This window comes from Hyaena hyaena, unplaced genomic scaffold, assembly GCF_003009895.1.
Source record: "Hyaena hyaena isolate Hyena2069 unplaced genomic scaffold, ASM300989v1 scaffold_325, whole genome shotgun sequence".
NCBI lineage: Eukaryota > Metazoa > Chordata > Mammalia > Carnivora > Hyaenidae > Hyaena > Hyaena hyaena.
Window position 1 is genome coordinate 1,267,000 of NW_024080957.1, and position 25,127 is coordinate 1,292,126.

Consider the following 25,127-nt stretch of genomic DNA (forward strand, 5'->3'; position numbering starts at 1 on the left):
AGTACCTTTCCTGTACCAGGAGGTAAAAGAGATCTCCTCCTCACCAGAGATGAGAAATTTTGAGCACAGAAGGCTGTATCAACCACCCTTGTTAGTTTGTGCTCATTTACTGCCCCAGCCCAAATTCTATTTATTTATGTTCCTTACTAACTGAAGCTCCCAAAGTTGTTTTCTTTGTCCTGTCAATTCCTCACAGATTTATTGTCTCTTTGTCTAGAAAGTATAAAAACTGCCTGACTTGGTCATTTCTTTGGGCCTCAGTTTCATTATTGGGCCCTCTGTGTACATATAATCAAACTTTAAATTTTTGTCTCCTGTTAATCTGTTGCATGTATATTTAGTTTTTACTCTGGATAGAAGAACCATGCACAGAAGAAAATTTCTACCGCCCCCCGCCTTTCAAAGGGAAAAGCTAATAGTTCTCAAGCAGTTTTTCATGGGACCCTGTCTCGCTAATTGGAGACTATTATAGTCAAGACAGAACTGTAAAACAGTTTCCTTCTGGAACACGTAGAAATTGTTGCCTCTCCACACTTTTTTTTTCTTTTTAAGCATGAGGGCTAATATTTTGCTAGTTTGTAGTTATTTTTTTCCTACTCCTTTATTACTACTCTCTTGACATTCTGCTTTCTTGGGTGTAATTATATAAGAGCTCTCTTTGGGGAAGACAGGAAGAGGAAAGAAAGAGCCAGATAAGTGGAGAACATTTACTTACTGGTTGTAGTAGACATGACAGTGAGATTGTGTCTACACATAAATTCAAATATTTTGGGCTGGATCTCTTTTGGATCTCTCCCTGTTAGTAACAAAAATATATTTCCTAGAGACAAATATGTTCTTGTGAGTACTTCATTCTAATTTGAAATAGAGATTTTATTGACTATGCTGAAGCATGCAGATTTCTAATCTGAGATACCACAGAGCTTTCTCCGGAGTTTTAAAATTCCAAATGTTTCCTTTTTTTTTTAATTTACCCCTCCTGGGTTCTTAATACCTCTCTTATATATTTTTAATAGCTCTGGCTCTTTTGGCTTCTTTTTACTGTACACATTTTCAAATATGCCTTTATAAAACAGATACCAAAACTTTGTTCAAAATAGGAAATATCACAATAAATCTATAATAATAAATTTTCTTCTTTTATAACAAATATTTCTTTTTGTAAATAGATGGTGACAGTAGTTGGTAGATTTTTAAATACCTTTGGGGAAATAATGGGAGCATTCCATATGCACATTTTTTAATAAGGAGATTCATTTTGTCTAATAATTTGTATTCATTTGTGGTGTTTCAAACTTTATTTTCGTTCCTTATTTCATAATTTTGCCCCAGCAAGATAAAATTTACATTAGTGTTCTTGATGTCATTTAGTCATTACATGGTTTCTCTAAAAATCAGCTGATACATCAAAATACTGTTCTCTTTAGAAATAATCTTGAAAATAACATTTAATTATATCTACTGTAATTTTAGGAACCACATCATGAGGTTTTTCCTGAAATTTGGGAAGATAAAGCAAATGAGTTTCAAAGGATGCTTATCATTCGTTGCCTGAGGCCAGACAAGGTAAGTGTGGGCTTTGAAAGCAGCTCAATGATTCCAGTGTCTCTCCCTGCCCCTCTTCCCCCCTCCCCCCCACCATTACATTCTGGCCTACATGTATTTTTTTTGTATAATCACAGGGGAGGTAGAGGAGCCTGGAAGATCTAATTCCACTTTCTAATGCAGCCATTTTATCAAGAAGTTTAAACATCATTAGAGCCACACTAAATTAGTAACTGACCAGACTATGTTTTATAGTTTTATTTATTTCATGATTCTTCCATTTAATTCATGCTTCCCCGATTCCTTACAACCTACTTCCTTTATGTCCTGTAACCTCATTTTTATTCTGATCACTTTGATGATATTAGTCAAGCAGATATAGTAGAATTTCTGAATCTTCAAATCCTATCTTTATACATAGTTCTTTGTTGGCCTTTGGAAAACAAGTCCAATATCGTTTTTAAGACATTTATCACTGCTGACTACAAAGGAAAATGTCAATGCTGTTTGTTTTAATTTCTTTAAATGATACATTATATAACCAATGAATCAGCTGACCTGTCCTTGTCAGCAAATTTCAGTGCTCAGTGACATTCTCATTTACATCATTATACTGTAATTTTAAAATTTTTTTGAATTTATTTATTTTGAGAGAGAGGGTGTGCAAGCATGCGTGGGGGAAGGACAGAGAGAGAATCCCAAGCAGGCTCTGCACTGTCAGCACAGCGCTTGATGCAGGGCTCAAACTCACACCCTATGAGATCTTGACCAAAACTAAAATCAAGCATCGGTTGCTTAACCAACTGAGCCACCCAAGTGACCCCATTATCCTCCATTTAAAAAACAAAAAACTAGTCACTTAAGTATAATGATCCATATCTGTGTACTCTGAAAAACTATAGGTATTAGGTAGGTTGAGGAAAAATTGAAAAAATATCCTAAGTGTCCTTTGTTACTAGTCAAGTAAAAGTAATATATGATGATTTCAAAACTTACTGCAGCCACAGTTTGAGCTGCTAAAGGAATATAGGTCAATCATTCTATCCTAACACCAGAAAACTAAAATTTAGGTAGTGAAAGCAATATGCCTTTAAATGTTCTTACCTGTACCAGTGATAATGTGCAGTAGAAGCACTGTTTCATCTGTAAGCCATAGTCTGTTCAATGAAGACAAGCAGTTCTTGCTTGGGCCTATCTTAGCCAGGGCCCAAGTATCCATTAGGCATAGTGCCCAGGACCCAGGATGCTTCTAGGTGTTCATGAAAATGTTTTAATTCCTTTTAAAATTAGAAAATATAACCCAGGCATACTATGCTTGTAATTATACTGAAACAACTGTAAAATATAATTCTTACTCTCTTCTCATGGGGTGAGGGGTGCACAAGATGACTAGGGCCCATGAAAGTCACACCACTGCCCTGCCCTTCGGTGTTGGAAGTAGCCACAATTGTTTAGGAATCAGTTCTTAAACTGATGAAACATTCTCTGCCTTGGTAGCCCTTACAAAAATGAATTGCCACTTAGTGTTAAAGCCTCAGAAGTTTCCCCAGCAAGTATTAAATATGAAAGAATACTGTATGCTTTACACTCTGGCCTGATACAGCTTTCTCCTTTAAGAGCTTTTTTTTTTTTAATTTTGAAGGTTTTTACTTTGTTTTCTAAGCCAGATTAGAACTGTTATACTAAAATGACTCTGTGTGTACCACTGACCTTCTCCTGTCAGCATTTGAAAAAACAAAGAGGCTTCTGTTCATGTTTTATATTAAGTTTGAATTAAAAGTGACTAATGAGCCATTTCCTAATCAGCCTTTCACCAATAAATATCTTTTCCCCAGTTTTGTGTTTTAAAAAAATTGGTATTTTAATGTGAAGATACATTGAGCTACCAAATAGATCAAGCATTACTTTCCATATTCTCTTTTTAAAGTATACTTGAGGGAGGTGAGGAGTTAGATATTCAAGTTGAGGGGTTTTTGTCTATGTGTTTTATATTTTAAATCAATTGAGGTGAAACTGATGGTTTTATACTTTTCTTAGCTACTCTGTCCAATACCTAGCACCCTGGCTTGTAACTTTGTAAGTTTCCATATCTCCTTTAGAGTTTTCCTTGGATGAGCAGAGGAGTGTAGACATTAATGCTAATCGTCAGTATTTCCGGTTCTCCTCCTCTGCACGCATGCACACACACACGCACACACACACACAGGAGGTGAAGGACAATAGCTACAAACCTTGCTCTGGCCAATAAAATATGAGAAGTGTCAGGGCAGAAGCATTTAACTGCCAGGGTTGAGAATCTCCAGGGCGCTCCCTCTGCCATCAGAGTTGTGGAAGCACATGCTGATATTGAAGGGCCACAAGCAGGCTGGAACACTGAGCCAGCACTGATAGTGAGTTGCCTGCACACCCGCAGGACTTTGCAGAGATGAGAAATTGTTGTGTTAAGTCACTGAGATCTGGAAATTGTTTGCTACTACAGCATAATTTAATTTAATCTAAGTGACTGGTTACCATTTTCTATACTATCACACCTCTGATCCTTAATAGAAACAAATTATTAGTATGCTTTCATATTACTAGCTACCTCAAACCCTTTAATCTTGCTGTTACCAGGTACTCCAAGTTCTAGCGGTAAATTGTTGATTTGGGGACCCATATATTTAAAAATAATATATGGAGCACCTGGGTGGCTCAGTAGGTTAAGAGCCCGACTCTTGATTGCAGCTCGTGTCATGAGCTCATGGTTTGTGGGATGGAGCCCGCCACCGGGCTCTTTGCTGACAGCCTAGAGCCTGCTTGGGATTCTCTCCCTTTCTCCCTGTCTCTCTGCCCCTCCCCCACTTGTGCTTGCACGCTCTCTCTCTCAAACATGTAAAAATAAAATTAAAATAATATATGGCTATTATACTTTTAAAAGAGCGGCTTTCTAAAGGAACATGGCTTTAACATACCAGAGAAAAGAACAGTGCTATATGAGGCTACTATTCAGGCTAATGGTACGGAAATTTTTATTTCTTTGCAGTCTCTAAGTCATGAGATTATATACCTATCCATCAGGAAAATCAGCAGCGCTTCAATCTCTAGTTTACATTATATATTATTTGGTAGCACAATTTTCCACTGCTCTGTCCTCAGTAAAATCTCTACCCAGTGGTAAGTAAGAGCATGTGCCAGGTTCTCCCAGGCTCTAATTTAGAAAAATGTAAAAGATGCTCAATAAATCACCAATAGGAAAAATGAGATGGGCTCATACTTTCCTATAGAATTTAATATTTTATAGTGTTTTATTGATAAAAAGAAACATATCAAGGGACTAAATACTGAGGTGCGCAGTGTTTTCAGCCTATTTACAAAATGAGCTTCTGGCCACCATTCTCTCCTGAACGGTAAACGAAAACCAAACTAATCAGCTTTCAGTAAGAAACTTGTCAAATATAAGAGAATATGTTTCTCTGACCTCAGATAAATCCTACAGGACCTTGCAACACATAGAATCACATAAATGGAAGACTGCAAACTTCTTCCCTGCCTTTGGGAAGGCGGTTGCTTAAATTAGTCTGTAATTTTTGTAACTGACAGATTTCATTTTACAGGCCTAACACTAGCATAATCTGATGGCAGAAGCAAACCCAATTTTGTTGCCTTGCAAACTGAACAGCAAACACAGTTTAATTTACCTTGGGAGTTACAGTTCGGACTTGAGAGCAAGCAAGTCTCATTCAGTTTTAACATTAAAAAGGAGACTCTGAAATTTGTCTGCACTGCCCCTCATGTGCGCACCCCTGACCTGGACCTCCAGCAGCTGACAGCTCACCAGCCGTGTCTGCACGTGAGCAGTGGCCAATGACAGCCTGAACCACTCACAAGAGAGGGGACACTGATAACTCAAACTTACTAAAAGGAACACCATGCACTTAGAAGCCATGTGCTTTTGTTTTGTTTGTAAAGCTATAATTTAGTGAAGAAATCAGCCTTGGGAAGAGAAAAAAAAGCTCATTTTCTTTTCTGAGGAGTTGGTGGTTTTTTTTAATGTAGTGAGGAAAGACCAGCTATGGGAAAAGAATAATGAGAAAGGTAAGGGAAAGGCCTGGGATAGACAGGAGATTTTTAGGTTTCTGTAATAAGGCTGACATCTGTGTGCTCCCAGAATATCTAAGAATCCCAAGCAGGCACCACGGTCAGCCCAGAACCCCACTTGGGGCTCGATTCCACAATCCTGGGATCCTGACCTGAGCCTCAATCAAGAGTCAGACATTTAATGGACTGAGCCACCTAAGTCCCCCATTATCAGGAATCTTATGCAATATGGCTTTGGCTATTTCTCAGGAGTATAGCCTGTTTCTCTTTTGCAGTGCTTTTCTTTTTTCTTGTTTCCTTTCCAAGCTGTATCACTTCTTTCTTGATGGTATGGTACTGTATAAATAATTCTCAAATTTCTACTTTTGAGTTGTGGACTTTTAGCCCATGGTATTTTTTTTTTTTTTATGGTCCTGCATTTTTTTTTTTTTTTTTTTTACAAATAGTTTATTGTCAAATTAGTTTCCACATAACACCCAGTGCTCATCCCCACAAGTGCCCTCCTCCATGCCCATCCCCCCTCCCCCCCACACCCATCAGTCCTCAGTTTTTGTCAGCATTCAAGAGTCTCTCATGGTTTGCCTCTCTCCCTTTCCCCCACCATTTCCCCCCTTCTTCTCCCGATTGGTCCTCTGTTAAGTTCCTCCTAGTCCTCCTATACGTGCACACATATGATATTTGTCCTTCTCTGCCTGACTTATTTCGCTCAGCATAACACCCTCAAGGTCCATCCATGTTGCTACACATGGCCAGATTTCATTGTTTCTCATTGCCATGTAGTATTCCATGGTATAGATAAACCACATCTTCTTGATCCATTCATCTGTTGATGGACACTTATAGCCCATGGTATTTTAAAACTTAGGTAAATGAGTTAAGGTTTCTCATATTTTCCATTCACTAGGTATTGAATGCTCAGGGAATGGAAGAAAAATGCCTTTGAATTCTGGTGTAACTAACCACTCATCTTTTATTATTTAAATAATTTATGTTTTTTCTATCTAAAAGATATTTATATAAAGTGATGCCTTGGACCTTCCTGGTGGAGTTATTAACAAATAACTAAGCTAATGTAGCTGGAGTCCTTTGTTTTAAAATATCTGTGAGGTGCCTGGGTGGCTAGTTGGTTAAGCACCTGACTTCAGCTCAGGTCATGATCTTGTAGTTCATGGGTTTAAGCCCCACATTGAGCTCTGTGCTGACAGCTCAGAGCCCGGAGCCTGCTTTAGATTCTGTGTCTCCCTCACTTTCTACTCCTTCCCCCACTCGTTTGTGTTCTCTCTCTCTCTCTCTCTTAAAAATAAGTAAATAAGTAATGTTAAGGAATTCTTTGAATTTCTTACAAATCTTAAAATCTTACAAATTTTAAGTTTGTAAGCAGATTTTGAATATTTTTTCAAATATATTCTTGTTTCTTTCTAGGTTATTCCAATGCTGCAAGAATTTATAATCAAGAGATTGGGGCGCTCATTCATTGAACCACCCCCTTTTGATTTATCCAAGGCATTTGCAGATAGCAACTGCTGTGCACCGCTAATTTTTGTGCTCTCTCCAGGAGCGGACCCCATGGCTGCTCTCCTCAAATTTGCTGATGACCAGGTGCCTTACAACAGATGAGGTTGTCTGATATTATAAAAGCGAATCAATAGAGGATTTTCTGACAAAATGTTTTGAAAAACAAACTTGCTTATCCAAAATGGGGGGAGGGAAAGGTAAACAAATCTATCACTCACTTAACTCTTCAAAGACTGGGGATCCAGAACTTTACTGTGTCTCAAGAAAATATTTAAATGACAGCACTGACATTAAAAACAGTTTTCCAGATCCAAATTACAATACTGTAATTTGGTTTGAGGGACACTTGCTTTTATTTGGGGGGCACAGAGGGACTCTGTGATATTGCACCACTGCATGAGCTTGGATTGATTTAATTCAAGTCTGCACGTTGACTGTGGGCGGAACTTTGTCTGATCCTGTCCCTTCTCTCAATGTTTTTTTAAGTTTACTTATTTATTTTGAGAGAGAGAGAGAGAGAAAGAAGAGAGAGAGAGAGTGTGTGTGTGTGTGTGTGTGTGCACGCGCGCGTGAGTGGAGGAGGGGCAGAGAGAGAAGGAGGGAGATAGTGCAGAGCCTGATGCAGTGCTCAAACTCATGAACCATGAGATCATGACCTCAGCCGAAATCAAAAGTTGGCCACTTACCTGACTGAGCCACCCTCGCGTGCTCTCCCAGTTTCTAAAGGGGGACCTTCTTGACTTTCCAGAACAATCATATATTACAGTCACTTTACCAGGTTAGAATATATTCCAGTATTTATATTTCAAGGTTTTAAAATTATTCAAATGAATTTACTGGAAATTTTCTTCCATCATTCAACCTTGAAGAAGAAAATCTTCGTGAACAGATGACTAGATATTTTTGAGTTGATTTTTTTTCCCTTTTGATCTAATCGAAATAACATTTTAGGGAAATAATACTGACCTCTCTAAAACCACCAGCACCACTTTTACTGTGCTTTATACATGCTGTTAATTTCGCTTGACCTTGTTATGCACGCTTCTCTTAATTTTTAAAGCAATCCTATGAAGTAAATAGAGGCACCTCCATTTTACAGACAGGGATACTGAAGCATGGAGAGGTTGAGTGGCTTCTCAGAGGCTGCATAGCTAATTGGTTAAAATAGTCTTTACTAGGCCAATTTATCTTAATACTCTATTTTTTTTTCATTGGGTATAATTCTTAGATACTTGGAGATTGTGTGACACAACACTTTCCACTGGTTAAAGAAGTGCTGGAACGTATGTGGCTGTCACTGCTGAAAGAAATGGGATCTGAGATGACCCACTGAGGGGCTGGATCCACATAGGACCTTTGTGGGCTACATTAAGGATGTTGAATACAGTGGGGTGGTGTTGTAGGATTTTAAGCAACAAAGTGACAATCTGATCTATATTTTATAAAGGTCATCCTAGCTGAGGTGAGGAGAATTTGAGTGGGGCAAAATGGAAGTAGGACAATAGTTGGGGGGAGGTGGTGGGTGCTACTAAAACACCAGAAAGAGTGGTGGCGGGAAGGGCCAGAGCACAAGTGGTATGGATGCTAGAAGTATTCATTTTAGGTGGGACTCCTCTCCAAATCAGCATGACCTTTCCGATCCTTTGAGATCTGCCCAGTTCCTCTCCATTTCTCTTCCCACATTGTACGACGTGATTGTTCTCTGGCCCCTTTGTGAGTCTGCTCTGTGCATTGTCTTCACTTGCTATCTCCACATCTAGAAACGGCAGTACCAGGCTCCATTTTGTTTGCTGCTACTTCTCCTCACCAGTGTTGATGTAACTGCCTAGAAAGAAAGAGCTCAAGGAGTCACAGATACTGTTTCCAGAAGCTGCAGGTGAATCGAATATAGTAGAAATGCACTGCAGACAAATATTCCCACAGAATTCTTTAAAGAAACTTTAGGGGTGCCTGAGTGGCTCAGTCAGTTAAGCTTCCAACTTCGGCTCAGGTCATGATCTCAGAGTTCATGGGTTCAAGCCCCACGTTGGGCTCTTTGCTGACAGCTTGGAGCCTGGAACCTGCTTCAGATTCTGTGTCTCCCTCTCTCTCTGCCCCTCCCCTGCTAGAACGCTGTCTCTTTCTCTCTCTCAATAATAAATAAACCTTTAAAACTTTTTAAAAAATAATAAACTTTATTTCCTTTAAAAGAGGAATTAAGGGTTAATTTTTTCCCCTCTGAACTCTATGCAGCAGTGAAATTAATTAAAATATAATTATTCAAAGATCTGGAGGAAAGAGAACAAAGTTCATCTGTCCACAGTTTTCTTTTCAGCTTTGGACTTTAGGAATTGCTGCAGGACAGCTGGGTCCTTTCATCGCCTGTTTCCTCAGGTTAAAATGTTCTTAATTTTTTCCTATTCCTTATGTCAACAATCAAAGACCCTACAGAATTTTCCATTTATTACCATGACTGTTTCTGACATGAACTGACTTGCGTTTGATCTCAGTTTTTATGATTCTTAATCAGTAAGAAATTTGTCAGGTCACATATGTTAGACTGTTGAGGGATGCTACATAATTAAATGTTAACATACTTAGTCTTAACATTTCCTGTAAAAATAACACTGATTCTTCTTTAAAGATGTATTGTTAAATAATATCTTCACTATTGTTGTACACAGGGATATGGGGGATCAAAGCTGAGCTCTTTATCTCTTGGTCAAGGCCAAGGACCCATAGCTATGAAGATGATAGAAAAAGCTGTCAAGGAAGGAACATGGGTTGTTCTTCAGAACTGTCACCTTGCCACTTCTTGGATGCCGACCCTCGAGAAAGTTTGTGAGGTAAAAATGCAAGTTTATTTTTATGAGATTGTATTCCCCCCACATAATTAGAACTGTACATGCCATTCAACTCCATGGCCACTCTCTGGAGGGCTACAGGCGAGTGGCATGCCTGGATTACAGGAGAAGTGGGCTCACGCTGGGAACTAGGGGACCAGAGGAGGTCATACAGTCTGGCCTCATCCAGTCCCTCTCAACAGGGACAAGGGCTCATGCAGTGAGTTGGAAAGCTCCTTAAGCCACAAGAGCAGCCTCAAAAATGAGACTAAACCACAGGGCAGGCGGAAACCAATTTACTTTTTTTTTTAATTTTTCTGTTATTTAGTCAGCATTTTTTTAATAGTTTATTGTCAAGTTGGTTTCCATATAACACCCGGTGCTCATCCCCACAAGTGCCCTCCTCCATGCCCCTCACCCCCTTACCCTTCTCCCCCACCCCCATCAGCCCTCAGTTTGTTCTCAGCATTTTTACAGCAGCAGACCAAAGACAACAAAAGCTTTTCAGGGTGAAATTCATGTAATCGCTAGAAATCAAAAGGCTTCAGGATATAACTTTGCTTTAACTCATTTCTCACCTACTTAGCCAGTGACCCTGCTGCAGAGGATCAATGTGAAACCAAAGGAGCACTCTATCCCACCCCCCTCCCCCGGCTCTTGCAGTGGGCTAGGACACTTCCCTACTTTGGTGGGCAGAAATTCTACGAAGAAAACCCCACAGAGCTCCACTGAGGAAACAGAAAACCTGGCGTGTAATTTCAACAAACAGAGAAAATATATTTGATGTAATTAGCCATAACTCTGAACCGCCGCTAACTCAGAGTCGCATGGGTTACTAATTAGCCAAGGTAATGACATGACTTGCACAGTCCAGACATACAATTGAAACTCTAAGGAGCCAGTTGTATTTTTATTTGTGCCACTTGTCACCATTTTATCTGTATCTCTTAATGGGATATAAGCGCCACTAGAACAGTGACTTTGTCCGTTTTCTTTTCTGCTTTATCTCCAGCACCTTGAATTGTTCCTGGCCCAAAGAGACAGCCCATAAATATTTCCTGAATCAGTGAATGAATATCGCTTCACTGCTTAAAACTTTTCCATCGCATGCAAGACAAAGTTTAAACCCTCATCTTGGCTTACAACACCCTTCCTCATTGACCTTTCTTCCTCTCAGTTTTCATTTCTGGCCACTTGGCATCTTGCCTTCTATGCTCTGGCCATTTGAAGTTCTTTCACTTTGGTATAGCACACTTTTTCAAGAATGTAGGCCATCATAATGTTGTTTCTGTCTGAAAAAACGATTCTTCCTATTATTTGCCTTACCCGCATCTTCTCATCCTTCAGGCCTTCCCTTAGAGGTTTGGTATTTGTGCCTATTTCCTCATGGTTCCTCCATCTCTAGGCCATTCCTGTTGAACTGTGTCATATGTACCCATTAGAGTCACATAGGAGAGAAGAGCTGTCCCGGATGGATGGCAAACGTAGCCCAAAGTCCCCTGAGTCACATTGCTTATGTCACTGGGCACAGGGCAGCTGATACGAGGGGAAAATGGTGCCTTCACTCACCACTGTTGTTACTAAAGAACACAGGCACCTTTGCATCCTTCCTGACTCGCCCTTACCCCTTCACCACATGGGTGCTCAAAAAATGTTTTACTGATAAAGAATTGCAACTTAAGATGCTGCTGACGTGGGCAATTGGAGGAGGTGGCAACAGAGAGCAGGACTGCACAGGAAGAGGGAAAGGCCCTTGATAATCCTTCCTGGCCTATACCGCCTTCAAGACAGTGCTAAGTAAGTGTTCTTTTATCGTCCCTCACACGGACCTGAATATCCCCTTAAGAAAATAGAGCTAATACTTTGCCTTTCAAAATGCTCTCTTTTTTCTTTTCATCTCTGCTTCGTTTAATATTGACTTATGTTGCTCATTCTCACCACCTGGCTACATCAGGAAGAATGGATTGCTCTTAATCTGGCTCTTGGGCAGAGAATTATATCTATAAATATTTCAGCAACATCAGTTAAGATATGAGATTTTCGAGGGAATGTCTGAGTCTCTATTGCGGCCACCTCTAAATTCTGTAATGCCTCTGTGAAATCTGTAGTCCTGTGATTTAAATTGATCAAGAAGAATGGCAGCACTCCGGGCCTTCTCAACGAAGTGTGTTGTTTCAGGGGCAGAATCAGATTTTAAGACTTCTGCCTTGAATTGCAGCAGTAGGCTCTATATTGTAAAAATGCTTCCTCCCACCTCCAGGCCATCCCATGCACATATGATGTGGAGATTTTCCTTGGATTTTATATACCCACTTGTATCTAATTTTCTTTTGTTTGTTCGCTTCTTTCTTTCTTTTATTATTATTATTATTATTATTATTATTATTTTATTTTATTTTTTGCAGGAGTTAAGCACAGAATCAACACATCCAGATTTCCGCATTTGGCTCACGAGTTACCCGTCACCAACCTTCCCCGTGTCCGTACTGCAGAATGGGGTGAAAATGACCAATGAGGCACCGAAAGGTTTACGGGCTAATATCGTTCGATCATACCTCATGGACCCGATCTCTGACCCCGAGTTTTTTGGCAGCTGCAAAAAGCCTGTTAGTAATGGCTAAGTCTTGTTATCTCAGCCCTGTGAAGCATTTCAAGTGGTCCCCGGTGATCCCGAATGTGTGTGGCTGAGTAAAACTACAAATTAAATAGGCCTCCTGCCCTGCAGTGCGGTTGGTTTTGATTACTGATTATTGACTGTGCTGAAGTCAATTGTATTAATATTTTATTTTAATTTTACCACCAGCCTCATTTGTGCTCAGCTGAGATCTTCTGGGGTGTCATTAATAATGTAGCTTTCTATTTAGAAAGTCAGCTGTAAGCCATTCCCACTACAAATCTGCAAGGTTGGAGAATCTTGTTTCAGGATATTAACTGAGCCCTTTGCTATTTGGAGCCATATCTTTAAATTAAAACATAAAAATATTTCCTCCATATAACTATAATGAGAACCAAAATTATTTTACTCCTTGATTGATGGGACTCATAAGGGTCTTTTTCAGCGTCACGAGGCAAGCAGGGAAACCACCCACTGCTTTCATGATTAGAATTCTGCGTGTGAATGTCTGTGACCTAAAATTGTTTCACAGCGTTTTGCCATAATTAAAAATGGAAGAGTTTCTTTTTAAGAGGGGTTATGAACCTTGGTAAGTTTCTGCCATTACACAGCTCCCGCTTTTGGTATCGGAATATGTTTTAAGTACACATCAAAAGATAACATTAAAAATAAAGAAGGACTTTCATTAAACAAAAATCTTGGGTACTAACAGAAAGCAAGCACCTATGTTTGACACTAAGTCAGACCTTATCCTGCACTTCTAAGACCTGCTGTCTGAGTAGCTTTTGCATTGATTAGGCCCCGAGGAGAGCAGGTTGCTTCCAGCTAGGTGGTGAGGGCATGTCTGCATGGGAGAGGCTGGACAGAAGAAGCCCTTGTGCAAAATTTCACTCCCTTTCTTCTAGATCCAAAGGTCTCTCCAGGGGAAGTCACGCATACTGGAAGTCTAGGTGTTCATGAAACGCAGTCCAAACCAAAAGCCAAATCTCCTCAAGTGCCAAAAGAGTACATCGTAATTTTTTGCTTTAACTCTTTATTTGAAAATAATTTTAAGCTTACAGAAAAGTGGCAAGTATAAAAATAGTACAAAGAACACCCCTATGCCCTTAACCCATACTCGTCTCCTGTTAATATATAGCTTTTGTGCGTAAGTTAGATATGTCACAACCCTTACCCCTAAATAAATAGTTTGATGCATATTTCTTAAGAATAGAGAAATTATCTTACCCTAATATCATTACTAGTTTAATGGACTTAGCAAGGATATACTATTTTATCTAATTTACTGTTTGTATCCCAAAATTTGTCTATTGATTCAATCATGTCCCTTAGAGCATCTTCCCTGTTTACTACAGATTGGTCTCAGGTTAGAATTACATTTAGTCGCCACGTCTCTTTGCCTCCTTTTACCTGGAACGTTGGCCTAGCCTTTGTCTTTGATGACACTGACATTGCTGAAGAGTTCATCTCCTCCTTTCTAATGGAACATTTCTCATTTGGGGCTTGTCTGATATTTACTCATTGTTAGATTCAAGTTATGCATTTTTAGCCCAAACACCATATTAGTGAAATTGTGTCCTCAGAGTATCTCACTGGGAGGCCCACGATACCCATTTATCCCTCACTGTTGGTATGAATTTTGATCACCCAGACACAGTGTTGTCTGATTTCTTCAACGTGTAATTACTGCCTTACCCCTTGCAACTAATCGTCAGTTTGGGAGACATTTCAGGGCCGTGCCCAAATCCTGTGTCTCAGCAACATCCAGCCCTCGCCCACATTTAGTAGCCGCTGATGTATCTAGCCTGATCCAGTTACTTCCTGTGATCATTCCGACTCCAGCACTCCCTCCGTATTTGACCCTTGCCTCTCTAGTCTCCACAACAGCTCTCCCATCTCCCCCTTTACTTACGTGTTGTTGGGATAGACTCGTGAATTCCTTGGTTTATCTTTCCCCCATTGGTTAACAATGTGTTACTATCCTTAAGTCTTTCGCTCAAATTGTCCCAGATTTGGTCAGCGGGAGCGCCTTCAAGCTGGCTCCTCTGTGCTCGTTCTAGTTCCCATCATTTATTATTATTGTTGTTGTTATTGCTGCTGTTATTATTATAACCTAGCCCTCTTACTTTCTGGCATGAGATGCTGCAGGCTTACCTGTTACTCAACCCTGGAACCAGCCATTTTTCTGTGTAGTCCTGGTTCTAGGGACCTAGAGCTGGGTGCTGCTGCCTTGTTTTTGGTTCTTGGTCCTTTCAGGGGAGAAAACTTAGAAATATATGCATGTACTCTCACACTCATACACATATATACAAGTACGTATATACACATATACGTGCATCCAGATAAGTACATGCATACATACGTATTCATTCACATAATCTAGAAGTAATGAGTTTGGAATGTATGTACAACTTCAGTCCATCTACCCAGGGTTCTTGCTTACTTTCCCTCATTCCATATGTGTATGTCACCTCTTCTGTGCTGAGCACCTGGCTCCCACGTTATTAACACACTTACCAATTTGCTCTGCTCTGTAATGGATCTAAAATAGTTCCAGAATTCACACAGCATGTGTCACTTTGTTTTTTCCCACCTCTCTGATTAAATTGATGCTACTTTGGTTTTGTCTGTACTCCTTCTTTCAGTTTATTCCACAAGGGAAACTTCCACCTGCCCTTGGACAAACCTTTGGGCAGCACCATAGCTTTTCTGACTATTGTCAGGTGATGAAATGGCCTACAGCCATTTTAACTTGCAAAGCCAGCCTCGGTTTAGAAATCAGAAAGTGCAATATAATATGTTAATCACGACTTAGCGTTTATTTAAAATACAGGCTTCAACTCTCCAGAAACTTACCTAGGACCTGTAATCAGTGCGGTTCATGCCATTGGTGAAGAGGATGGAGTTGGTATTTTTCTTGTTGTAATGATGGCTGCTGACCCCGATCACTCAGTTTGGAGTGTGTACAGCCGCAAGGCAGGGCAGAGTGGAAGTTCTGGTCCTGGGCCACTATTGCTTGGAGCTCTCTGGGCGTGGCAGGGGGTTAAAGCTGATTTTTTCTCTTGTGAATCTTTTCATGGGTTCTCCTTGGACTTCCCTTGTGGACTCCTCTGACTGTGACTCCATCCATCAGCTGACTGCCCATGCCCCCCCTCAGTTGTTGGGTCTCGTCATTCACTTCATACAGGCTCTTACTGTTGGGATTTCCTCACCCTGTAACACAGGTCGTCTTGAGCAAGAAAGGCTTAAAATGACCCCTGGCTGGCATTCTTAATCCAGCTCCCCATCACTTCCATTGGTATCTAGGCTGGGTTGGCCCACCTTTGGAAGTGGGGCTCTGATTTCCCTCTCCTGATCCACTACCCTGTGGCCATGGACCTTTCTGCTCTTTCTGGCATTAGTTGTGCACTTTTCCACTCTGCCCCAGCTGCAGAGAACGTGCATCAGCTCTCTGAGCAACCCTGCTAATTCCTTCTCACTAGCTTGGACCAAGAAGATAGACCCATGCTCCTTTCTCCCTTGGGGGTGGGGGCAAGAAGACTCCCAGCACAGCAGCTGCTCTTTCCAAGGAAATCGTCACAAATTCTCCCTCAAGCTCTATTTTGATCATTTTATAACATTCTCATGGAGGCTGCATCACACATTCTGATTTCTGAGTCAAGGCTGGCTTTGCCATTGAAAGTAACTGTAAGACTTCTTATTACCTCAGAGTAATTGGAAAAGTCATGAAGCTGTCCAAAGTTTCAATCCAGAAGTCCTTCTTATAGAGCTGCTTAACTGGCTTGAAACGTCTTCTTTGAAATTTCTCCATGGTGGTCTTGGATCACATATTAGAATTCATTCATTGCCTTCTGATGCTTCACCTGGAATGTCCAAAATCCTATAAGGTTACACTAAATAGACAAGCTTCTATGCTCCCTAAAACCTGGTGTTCGTAGCCGTGTGTGCCAAATGGACGTGTGTACAAATGAGCATATTTTTGCCTAAATAGCCTATGGCAGTTAATTCTGTCTTAGTGTACTTTGGGATGGATATATTTATAAACAAAGAAAATTAATTACTTTTATTTTAACATACACTAAGTATAATGCAATGTTGGGGGGAAATGATGTGGCACCGTTTCTTCTCATTACAGGAAGAATTCAAGAAATTACTTTATGGCCTCTGCTTCTTTCATGCTTTGGTACAAGAGAGACGGAAATTTGGACCCTTGGGGTGGAATATTCCTTACGAGTTCAACGAGACTGACCTAAGAATTAGTGTACAGCAACTCCACATGTTCCTGAACCAGTATGAGGTATCATAAAAATCACAGCAAGAATGTTACCTATTTTGCTCTTTATCATGTTGTAAGGTTTGTAATATTAAGCAGGGAATTCTGATTAATTTATACTCTTATAAAATGAATAGCAAACTAATTCCCAACCACTCATTAGGTAGTTCTTTGTTATAACAGGATTTCATAATCGCTATAGTAGGTAGTTAGGACATTTGGTATGTCTAGTAGGAACCTATATTTTATCATTTATTTTCGACATGTAAACACCTGTAGGAATCTGAGAAGTGATTGTGTTATTTTGCAAAGGATTTGAGAAGACCATAAATCAATCAAGCTCCAGAATGAAAATACACATGAATTTCCTTCTGTTCTGGAGCATGACTTTATTTTTAGGGAAATTTTAGTGTGCTATTATTGTAGAATTTGAGTCATTTGTCAGGAGAAAACAAATTCTTTAGGCCATTTATGTTTACCTGAGGTGTAGATTTTGAGAAGCCAAACAGCTTAATGTCATGTCAACCACATTTCAGCCCCTATGGTTCTCTCTTTGTCTCTTTGGCTGTCTGCCTGTCTCTCTCCCTCTTTCACACACACACACACACACACACACACACACACACACACACACACTACCCATTTTCTCTTTCTACTACTCGTCTATCCGTTGGATTTTTAACATTTGTAACTCTGAAGCATTGCTTGATCAACCAATCCAAGTGTCCTGCAAGATAGGAAGCTTTTTGAGGTGAATCCCTCCAAGTTTTGTTAAAAGTTTGTTCAAAATTAGTTGCAAATTTTTAAATCAATCAATCTCAAAGTATCCAAAAAACTGAATTTTTGAAACTTTTGGTAACTTGGGATTCTTTTTTTAAGGACCTATAAACAGGAAGGTATTGAATTCTATCTCTACAAAAGCAAAACACAAATATCAAGAGCTCACAGGACATATCTAAACTTACATGAAGGATCTTTGATCTGATCTGAGTTTCACTGGACAGATTCCTATTCTGTAATCAAATGAGTTGAGAGGCCTTTGACTTTGCAGCATTTAAAATTGGTAAAGCATTTTAAAAGAAGCATAAATCTGATGAATTCTTGTAGGAATATTTGTATACAAAAAGATATTAAGAATGGAGATCAAAATGTAATGATACAGTGCCTGCAGAAGTACTTGAGCTAAGATAATTATACTTTTCATTACAAAAAATAGAAAGGAGGGGGCTCTGTCTAGTTCATTTAGCAATCTGTTCAAGCACCTATAGAGTATATTCTAATTTAAAATAATATAGTCGGTAGTGAAGAGTCCATTGAAAATGGCAGCAATTTAAAATGTAGTAGCCCTATAATGAAGCTCTGTAGAATATTATAGACGATAATATTTAAAGATTAAAAACACTGAGACCATATTGAAAACTACATTCTTTGGGAAACTCTCAGAGGTATTATCTGAAACAGATATATCTAAGAAGTTAAAGTATGTGAATATATAGCAAGAATAGAATATTCTGCATGTACTCTCTTAGAATAATCATAAAATGTTTTGATTATTTTAAGAGATAATCTTACTTTGAAAACAATGTTTGAGTAGAACTACATAGAGGTCTACCAGTATATTGAAATAGATTTGTCAACATACCATTTTTAAATTATATAATATTAATTCTCTAATGCCCATGATCACTCTCAAAGTGTTCCAGTTGGACAGTAGTCTATTTGGTCACCCTCACTATTTAAAGATGGAGACCTAAACGAGGAGGTAAGCAACTCTGCTGGCTGTGATTGTGTCCCTACAGAGGACGAGGTAGCCAGGACTGAACGCAGAGAGGTTTTCAGTATGAAGGAACAATAAAAGATTCTAAAAAGGGGTAAATAAGTGAAAAGGTTTGGTTAATGGTAAGGGGTTTGGAGCATACTTACATGGCATGCTAATGGATTTGGGGGTTATTCTATTGTTACTGGTGTGCTTTTAGGAGAATATTTGAATTTTAGAAAATCACTTACCTGGGGCTACCAGAAACCAGAAAAGGCAGAGAAGGATCCTCTTGAAGGATCGTGACCTTGCTGACACCTTGATTTCAAACTGCTAACCTCCAGAACTATCACACAATAAATTTCTTTTATTTTAAGCCAACTATCAGCAGCCCCAGGAAACTAATACAGGAGACCATCATGATAACCCAGGCAAGAAATGATAAGAGTTTAAATTAAAGCATTTGAGCTAAGATGAGGAACATGGTAGAGATACAGTAGATGTGTAGGGAAAAGGAGTGAAATGACTTAGATACTAAATGGTAAAGTGAGAAGAAGTCCCGGTTGATGTTAGTTTTCTAATCTGGATAGGTGGAAGGTACCATTCGTTGATCCAGACAGGGAGCACTCCCAGGAGTTAACAGGTTTACAGCAGGTGGATTACTGGAATGGGGATGGTGGAGGGGTAATTATTTCATCTCTCTATACATGTATACATCTGGGAAGTATATCTACTAAGCTCTTGGCATACAGATATAAAGCCCAAGAGAAGAAAGTGAACAAAATCCAGAGATTTGTGAATTGTTAAAGTGTTAAGAGAAACCTGAGAATGTCTGAGATTTAAAAGGGAGGTCTTGTAGCTTAAGAAGAGATCTAAGGACTGTTGGTTATTACCCAAAATCAATGGTTGGAGAGAAAACAGATCAAGGGTAGGGAAAACTTTGGAAATGCAACGCAATGAGGAATGGTTATCGTATGGAATACTGTTTCCCTTCCCCATTTTCTATTCTCTGGCTGCATCAAAATAGTGGAACCAACTCCCACCCAATCTCAAGCTAGAAATCTGGGAGTCATTGACACTCAGTTGTTCCTTATCCCTCCCCAACCATGCCCTACCTCCCTCCGCACCCCTCCTTTTTGCTGTATCTCATGCCCTTTACAGTAGACCCCTCTTATCCATGGTTTTTGCATTCCTCAGTTTTAGTCACCTGCAGCCTAGTGCAGTCTGGAAGCAGATGATCCTCTTCTGACATATTATCAGAAGGTCAGTAGTAGCCTAATGCTATCACAATGCCTGCATCATGCAGCCTACTTTATCTTATCACATAAACATTGAACCATCTCACATCATTACAAGAGGAAGGGTTAATACCACATTCACTTGACTTTTATCACAGTATATTCTAATTGTTCTATTTCATTATTAGTTATTATGAGCTATTGTTGTTAGTCTCTTACTGTGCCTAATTTATATATTAAACTTTGTCATAGGCATGTATATATAGGACAAAACAGCATATATAGGCAAAAAACAGCTCTCTCTTGTTTTAGGCATCCACTGGGGACCTGAGGACACATCTTCCAAGGATAAGGTCGGGGGGAGCTGTTGTACCACATGCCCACAGTCTACTTGCTTTTCTCTCCGTGTCAAGTGCTCGTTCACATCTCTGAGCCTTGGCATATATTTTGCTTCTACTCTGAATACGCTTTCCTAGGCTCAATCTTTGTTTACTTTTGGGGATATATCTTGAATAACCATCTCAGACTCAGGAGCCAAGTGTGCCTCCCCATTGGCACATTTCTACATGCCATTTCGGCTGAGAGTCACTTTGTCCAGCATTGTGTTGAGAATCCTTATCATTGTAGGTGAACACATATAAAAGCAAGAGATGATTCCAGATTTTTTTGGTCCTTCCTGATCTACTGCTATCCTGTCCCTGACATGCTCTAGCTTAGTAGCCAGAAACATGGGTACTGACACCCCATTTTGCTCTGGTAGCCTTGATAGAGCTGGTGATACATGTAGGACACTGCGAACTACAAACTTTTGCTCAGAAGGGGAAAAGTTCTGTCAGATTATAAGCCCCTAGACTATCTGGTGACTTTGATATGTGTACTCTTGTATCCTTAGTGCCTAAATATGTATATGTGATAGGTGAGTCAGTGTGTGTTTTTCATGAATGAATCACGATGAGTGGAAAGATCTTCAAGCTCTCAATAAGAATGGCAACACTACTACGGGTAGAAATTTAGCACTGTAATTGCAGCATTTAAAATGAATAGGCCAGGGTGCCTGGGTGGCTCAGTCAGTCAGGTGTCCGGCTCTTGGTTTTGGCTCAGGTCACAATCTCATGGTTTCATGAGTTCAAGCCCACATCAGCTTCTGTGCTGGAGGCACAGAGCCTGCTTGGAATTCTCTCTCTCTGTCTCTCTCTCTCTCTCTCCCTCTCTCTCTGTCCCTTCCCCATTCATGCTGTCTCTCTCTCAAAAGTAAATAAACGTTAAAAAAAAATTTTTAAATAAATAGGAAATGAGAGAAGTATTCAATAAATTATGATGGAATAATTGATTATTTGCTATTAGGAAAAACTTAAGTTAGATTATTTATACTATATAATTCCTGCTGGATTAAAGAAAGGAAAAAGAAAAACTTAAACTGTAAAAGAAAATGAAACTATAAAAGATACATGTAATCTACTTGGCAGATGGTCAACTACTTAGTTTTTCATGATTTGGTAGGGGGGTGTGTGTGTGTCTGTGTGTGTGTGTGTAAGGTCTACCCCTCCCTCCTACCCTACTTTCACCCCCAAAGGAAACAATTTCCCAGTTTAGGGCAAATCTACACAGAAGTTTTCCTATATACATATAGGTACATATATACATAAGCACAACATATGCGTAGTAGTTTTTTTCTCAAAAATATAATATTTGCATAATCATTTTTAGCTTGCTTTTTTCATTCTGCAAATATTGTGGACAACTTCCAAAGTAGATAGAGATATTTGTGTGTTTTTTTAAGTTTATTTTATTTATTTTGAGAGAAATAGAGATCACAAGTAGGGGAAGGGCAGAGAGAGGGAGGAAGGGAGGGAGAGAATCCCCAGAAGGCTCTGCACTGTCAGTGCAAAGCGTGATGTGGGGCTTGAACTCGCAAACTGCTAGATCATGACCTGAGCCAAAGTCGGCCCTTAACTGACTGAGCCACTCAGGTGCCCCGAATGAGATCTTTGTTTAATGCCTGCTTACACATTCTTTAAACAACATTGCCTTTGTTGACTAGATCTTAAAAGTTCTCATCCCAAGAACAAAATTTGTAATCATGTGTAATGACAAGTTAAATAGACATTGTGGTGATCATTTCACAATATATACGAATATCAAATCTTTATACACTTCAAATTAATACAATGTTATATGTCAATTCTATTGCAGTAAAAAATAAAAAACACTTAAAAACTACAGTGTCTGGCTGGCTCAGTTGGTACAGCATGTGGCTCTTGTTCTTGGCGTAGTAAGTTCAAACCCCTTGTTAGGTGTAGAGATTATTTAAAAATTAAAAAAATTGTTTTAAAAGAATCTAAAAACAATGTTAACTTTTTCTAATGTTAACTTTTTGTCCTAAATGATAATGCTCAGTTTTGTTGAGGGCAGTGAGAAATAGAATTCCCTATATTGCTGGTGCTTGTGTAAGATTTATGCTGGTGAGAAAAGAAATTGCCAAGATGAACAATCAGTACTTTTGCATTCATAAACGTTTTTACATTCTTCATACCAGAGAATATAATGAAAAAGTAAAGTGAAAAGAAAAAATATTTCCACAAATTTGATTAACATGCACAACTTATAAAACAGCTTATACAAATAAAATAAAGCTATTAAAACTTTAATTGAAAAAATGGGTAGAAGGCTAGTTCACAGAACAAATGTTATTAAACAGAAAAAAATGATGAATTTCACTGGTATTCTTGAAATGCAAATTAACACAATATTAATTATCTTTGGGCAACCATTAGCAAAAATCTAAAAACTGATTCCTATGACTGCTACAGTCTTTCAGAAAAGCAGTTTGGTGACATTAAACAGTTGCCTTCATCAACTCCCTACCTTTGATATAGTAATTTCCTTTTCCGGAATCTAGATTAAAGACTCATTAGAAATTTTAAGAAATGTATATTTAAGAAAACAGAAAATTAGGAGTAACTGATGCGTTCAATATAAAGATAGTTATTAAGATATTTTTAAAAAGTACTTCATGAAATGGTAAAAAGTATCTCATAATAGGAGATTTAGTGAAAAATTACATGCAAAATTGTTTCTACGGAGATTCCAATTGTCAAAGTATGCAGGGATCTAAAAATGTGGTGAAGGAAATGAACACTGATCATCTCTGAATTATATTGGATTTGTTTTGAACGTCACTCAGCAATGCTAGGTTTTCAGGGATAGGATTATGGTCTCATTTTGTGTCTGGCACATAGTAGGTGGTCCATTAGTGTTGGTTGAGGTTGTGCACTAGTTAATAGATTAATTCTGTTCTCTGTGTTGACTGAATGAAAATGACAAACCACACAAGGAAACAAAGACCCTGGAGGAAATTGCAACAATTAGCAGAGAAGTATATAAAGGGAAATTGTGTGTAATACAAATTATTTGTAAGCAGTTTTATTTAATAACACGTGCAAGCAGGAAACACAGCATAATGTGCTGCTGATAACTCTTAGCTGCCTGAGGGACTTGAACTCTCAATTCTAGGAGCTGCCTTACGAGGCTCTGCGGTACATGACCGGGGAGTGCAATTACGGAGGCAGGGTAACCGACGACTGGGACCGGCGCACACTGCGGAGCATTCTAAACAAATTCTTCTGCACAGAATTAGTTCAAAATCCAGACTATAAGTTCGACTCAAGCGGCATCTATTTTGTCCCTCCTTCTGGTGACGTAAGTATGACCTTCAAGAAAGCTTAAAGCTGGGGCACCTGGGTGGCTCAGTCGGCTGAGTGGCCAACTTTGGCTCCGGTTGCGATCTACTGGTTTGCAGGTTCAAGCCCTCCATCAGGCTTGCTGAGGTCAGCGCGAGGCCCATTTTGGATCTTCTGTTCCTCTCGCGCTGCCCCTCCCCTGCTGGCCCCCTCTCAAAAAAAAAACACCATTTTTTTAAAGAAGCAAAATATGAATTTCCTGTGGCAAAATGGTGATTTTATTTTCCCCCAGAGGCCTTGTTTTTTTAGTTAACTATTATGTGTGTTGTTTTCAGTCTTACAAACAGAACAAGCCCCATGCACAGGTGCAGTTAGTGGTTTCCTGTTGGCTCTTTGTGAGGTGTAACAGAAAAACCACTCACCTGAGACTAGCTTCTTCAGTGACCTGAAATTCCATTGTCATGAATTCAGTCCTTTGGGTAGAAAGATATTGTCCCCAATTAAAATGGAAATACGCATGAGAAGGGTTATAAAATGACATCAACAATAATAGTTAATATTTAGAGCATGCTTAATTATTTACAATGCAGGACAGGTATTTATCTCACTAGAGCATCAAATTAGCATTGCTATTATTATTCTCTCCTTTTTACAAATGAGAAAACAGGTTCACCAAGGTCAATGACTCGCCAGAGGCCACACAGGTAGAAAGTGGAAGAGAGTTAGAACCAGCTGCTGCAAGAGTCCATTTCCTTCCTTCTGCTATTTTTTCCAAGCCTGCCTAGTGGAAGATGTGGTATCTGCCCTCAGATTATCACACGGTGATAGACTAGAAGTGATAGAGTCCCTAGACTTCTAGGGACTGCCAGAACAATTGAATTGGTTCTCATTTTATTCCTAAAAGTCAAAATGATACATATTGAAAACTAAACATATGATCACATCCAACAGAGGTACATACCACAACCCTATCGTCCATTCAGATTAATGCTAGCCGAGAGCGGATGTCAATAGGGATGAAGAGAAAATCAGTCCCAGAGCATAGGTCACTAAGTGAGTGGAGCAAGTCAACATGGGTATCGAGATCTCCAGTGATGAATTGTCAAGTGAGAAAAAGGCAAGATGAAGTCAGGTATATGCAAGGTGACCCATTTCAAACAACCATCAGTGACCAGTCCCCCGCCCACACCCACCATGTATGTATATGAGTGTTTGTATGGTTATATGAGCATGAAGAAAGGTATGCAATTTTGACAGAAGTCCCTGTAGATAAAATATGTGTATATACAGAAAATGATGTGTTAATGACGATTATGTCATATAATAAAAAATCAGGTAGTTTTTACTTTTCTGGATTACACGGATTTTTCACAAGAGTAAACAGAAAAATCAGAGTAATGAGGAAAAATTATTGCAATAAATTAAGAACGATCATCAGCAAACGTGGCACAGCAAAATTTCTCCAGAAGTTTTCTAAATGAGATGGTTTAGATATGCCTCTCTCCATTTTGAAATCCATTCCAGTTGTAAAGAATGTTTTCCTTTTCTCCCTAAATGTGTCCTTTAAAAAAAAAAAAAACAACTTTGCCTCAGGTTGAAAGAAAATG

The 25,127-nt window shown here is 39.2% G+C and overlaps 1 protein-coding gene across 1 annotated transcript in view; it reads left to right on the forward strand.

Annotated features, from left to right (window-relative positions):
- DNAH7 (dynein axonemal heavy chain 7) overlaps positions 1-25,127 on the forward strand; it is a 252,298-nt gene that overhangs the window by 208,662 nt on the left and 18,509 nt on the right. Inside the window, exons 54-59 of the mRNA XM_039248955.1 lie at positions 1,474-1,566; positions 7,045-7,221; positions 9,801-9,962; positions 12,365-12,565; positions 16,709-16,870; positions 23,354-23,539. Of these exons, the coding sequence (XP_039104886.1) occupies positions 1,474-1,566; positions 7,045-7,221; positions 9,801-9,962; positions 12,365-12,565; positions 16,709-16,870; positions 23,354-23,539 (981 nt within the window). The remainder of the gene's footprint in view (positions 1-1,473; positions 1,567-7,044; positions 7,222-9,800; positions 9,963-12,364; positions 12,566-16,708; positions 16,871-23,353; positions 23,540-25,127) is intronic.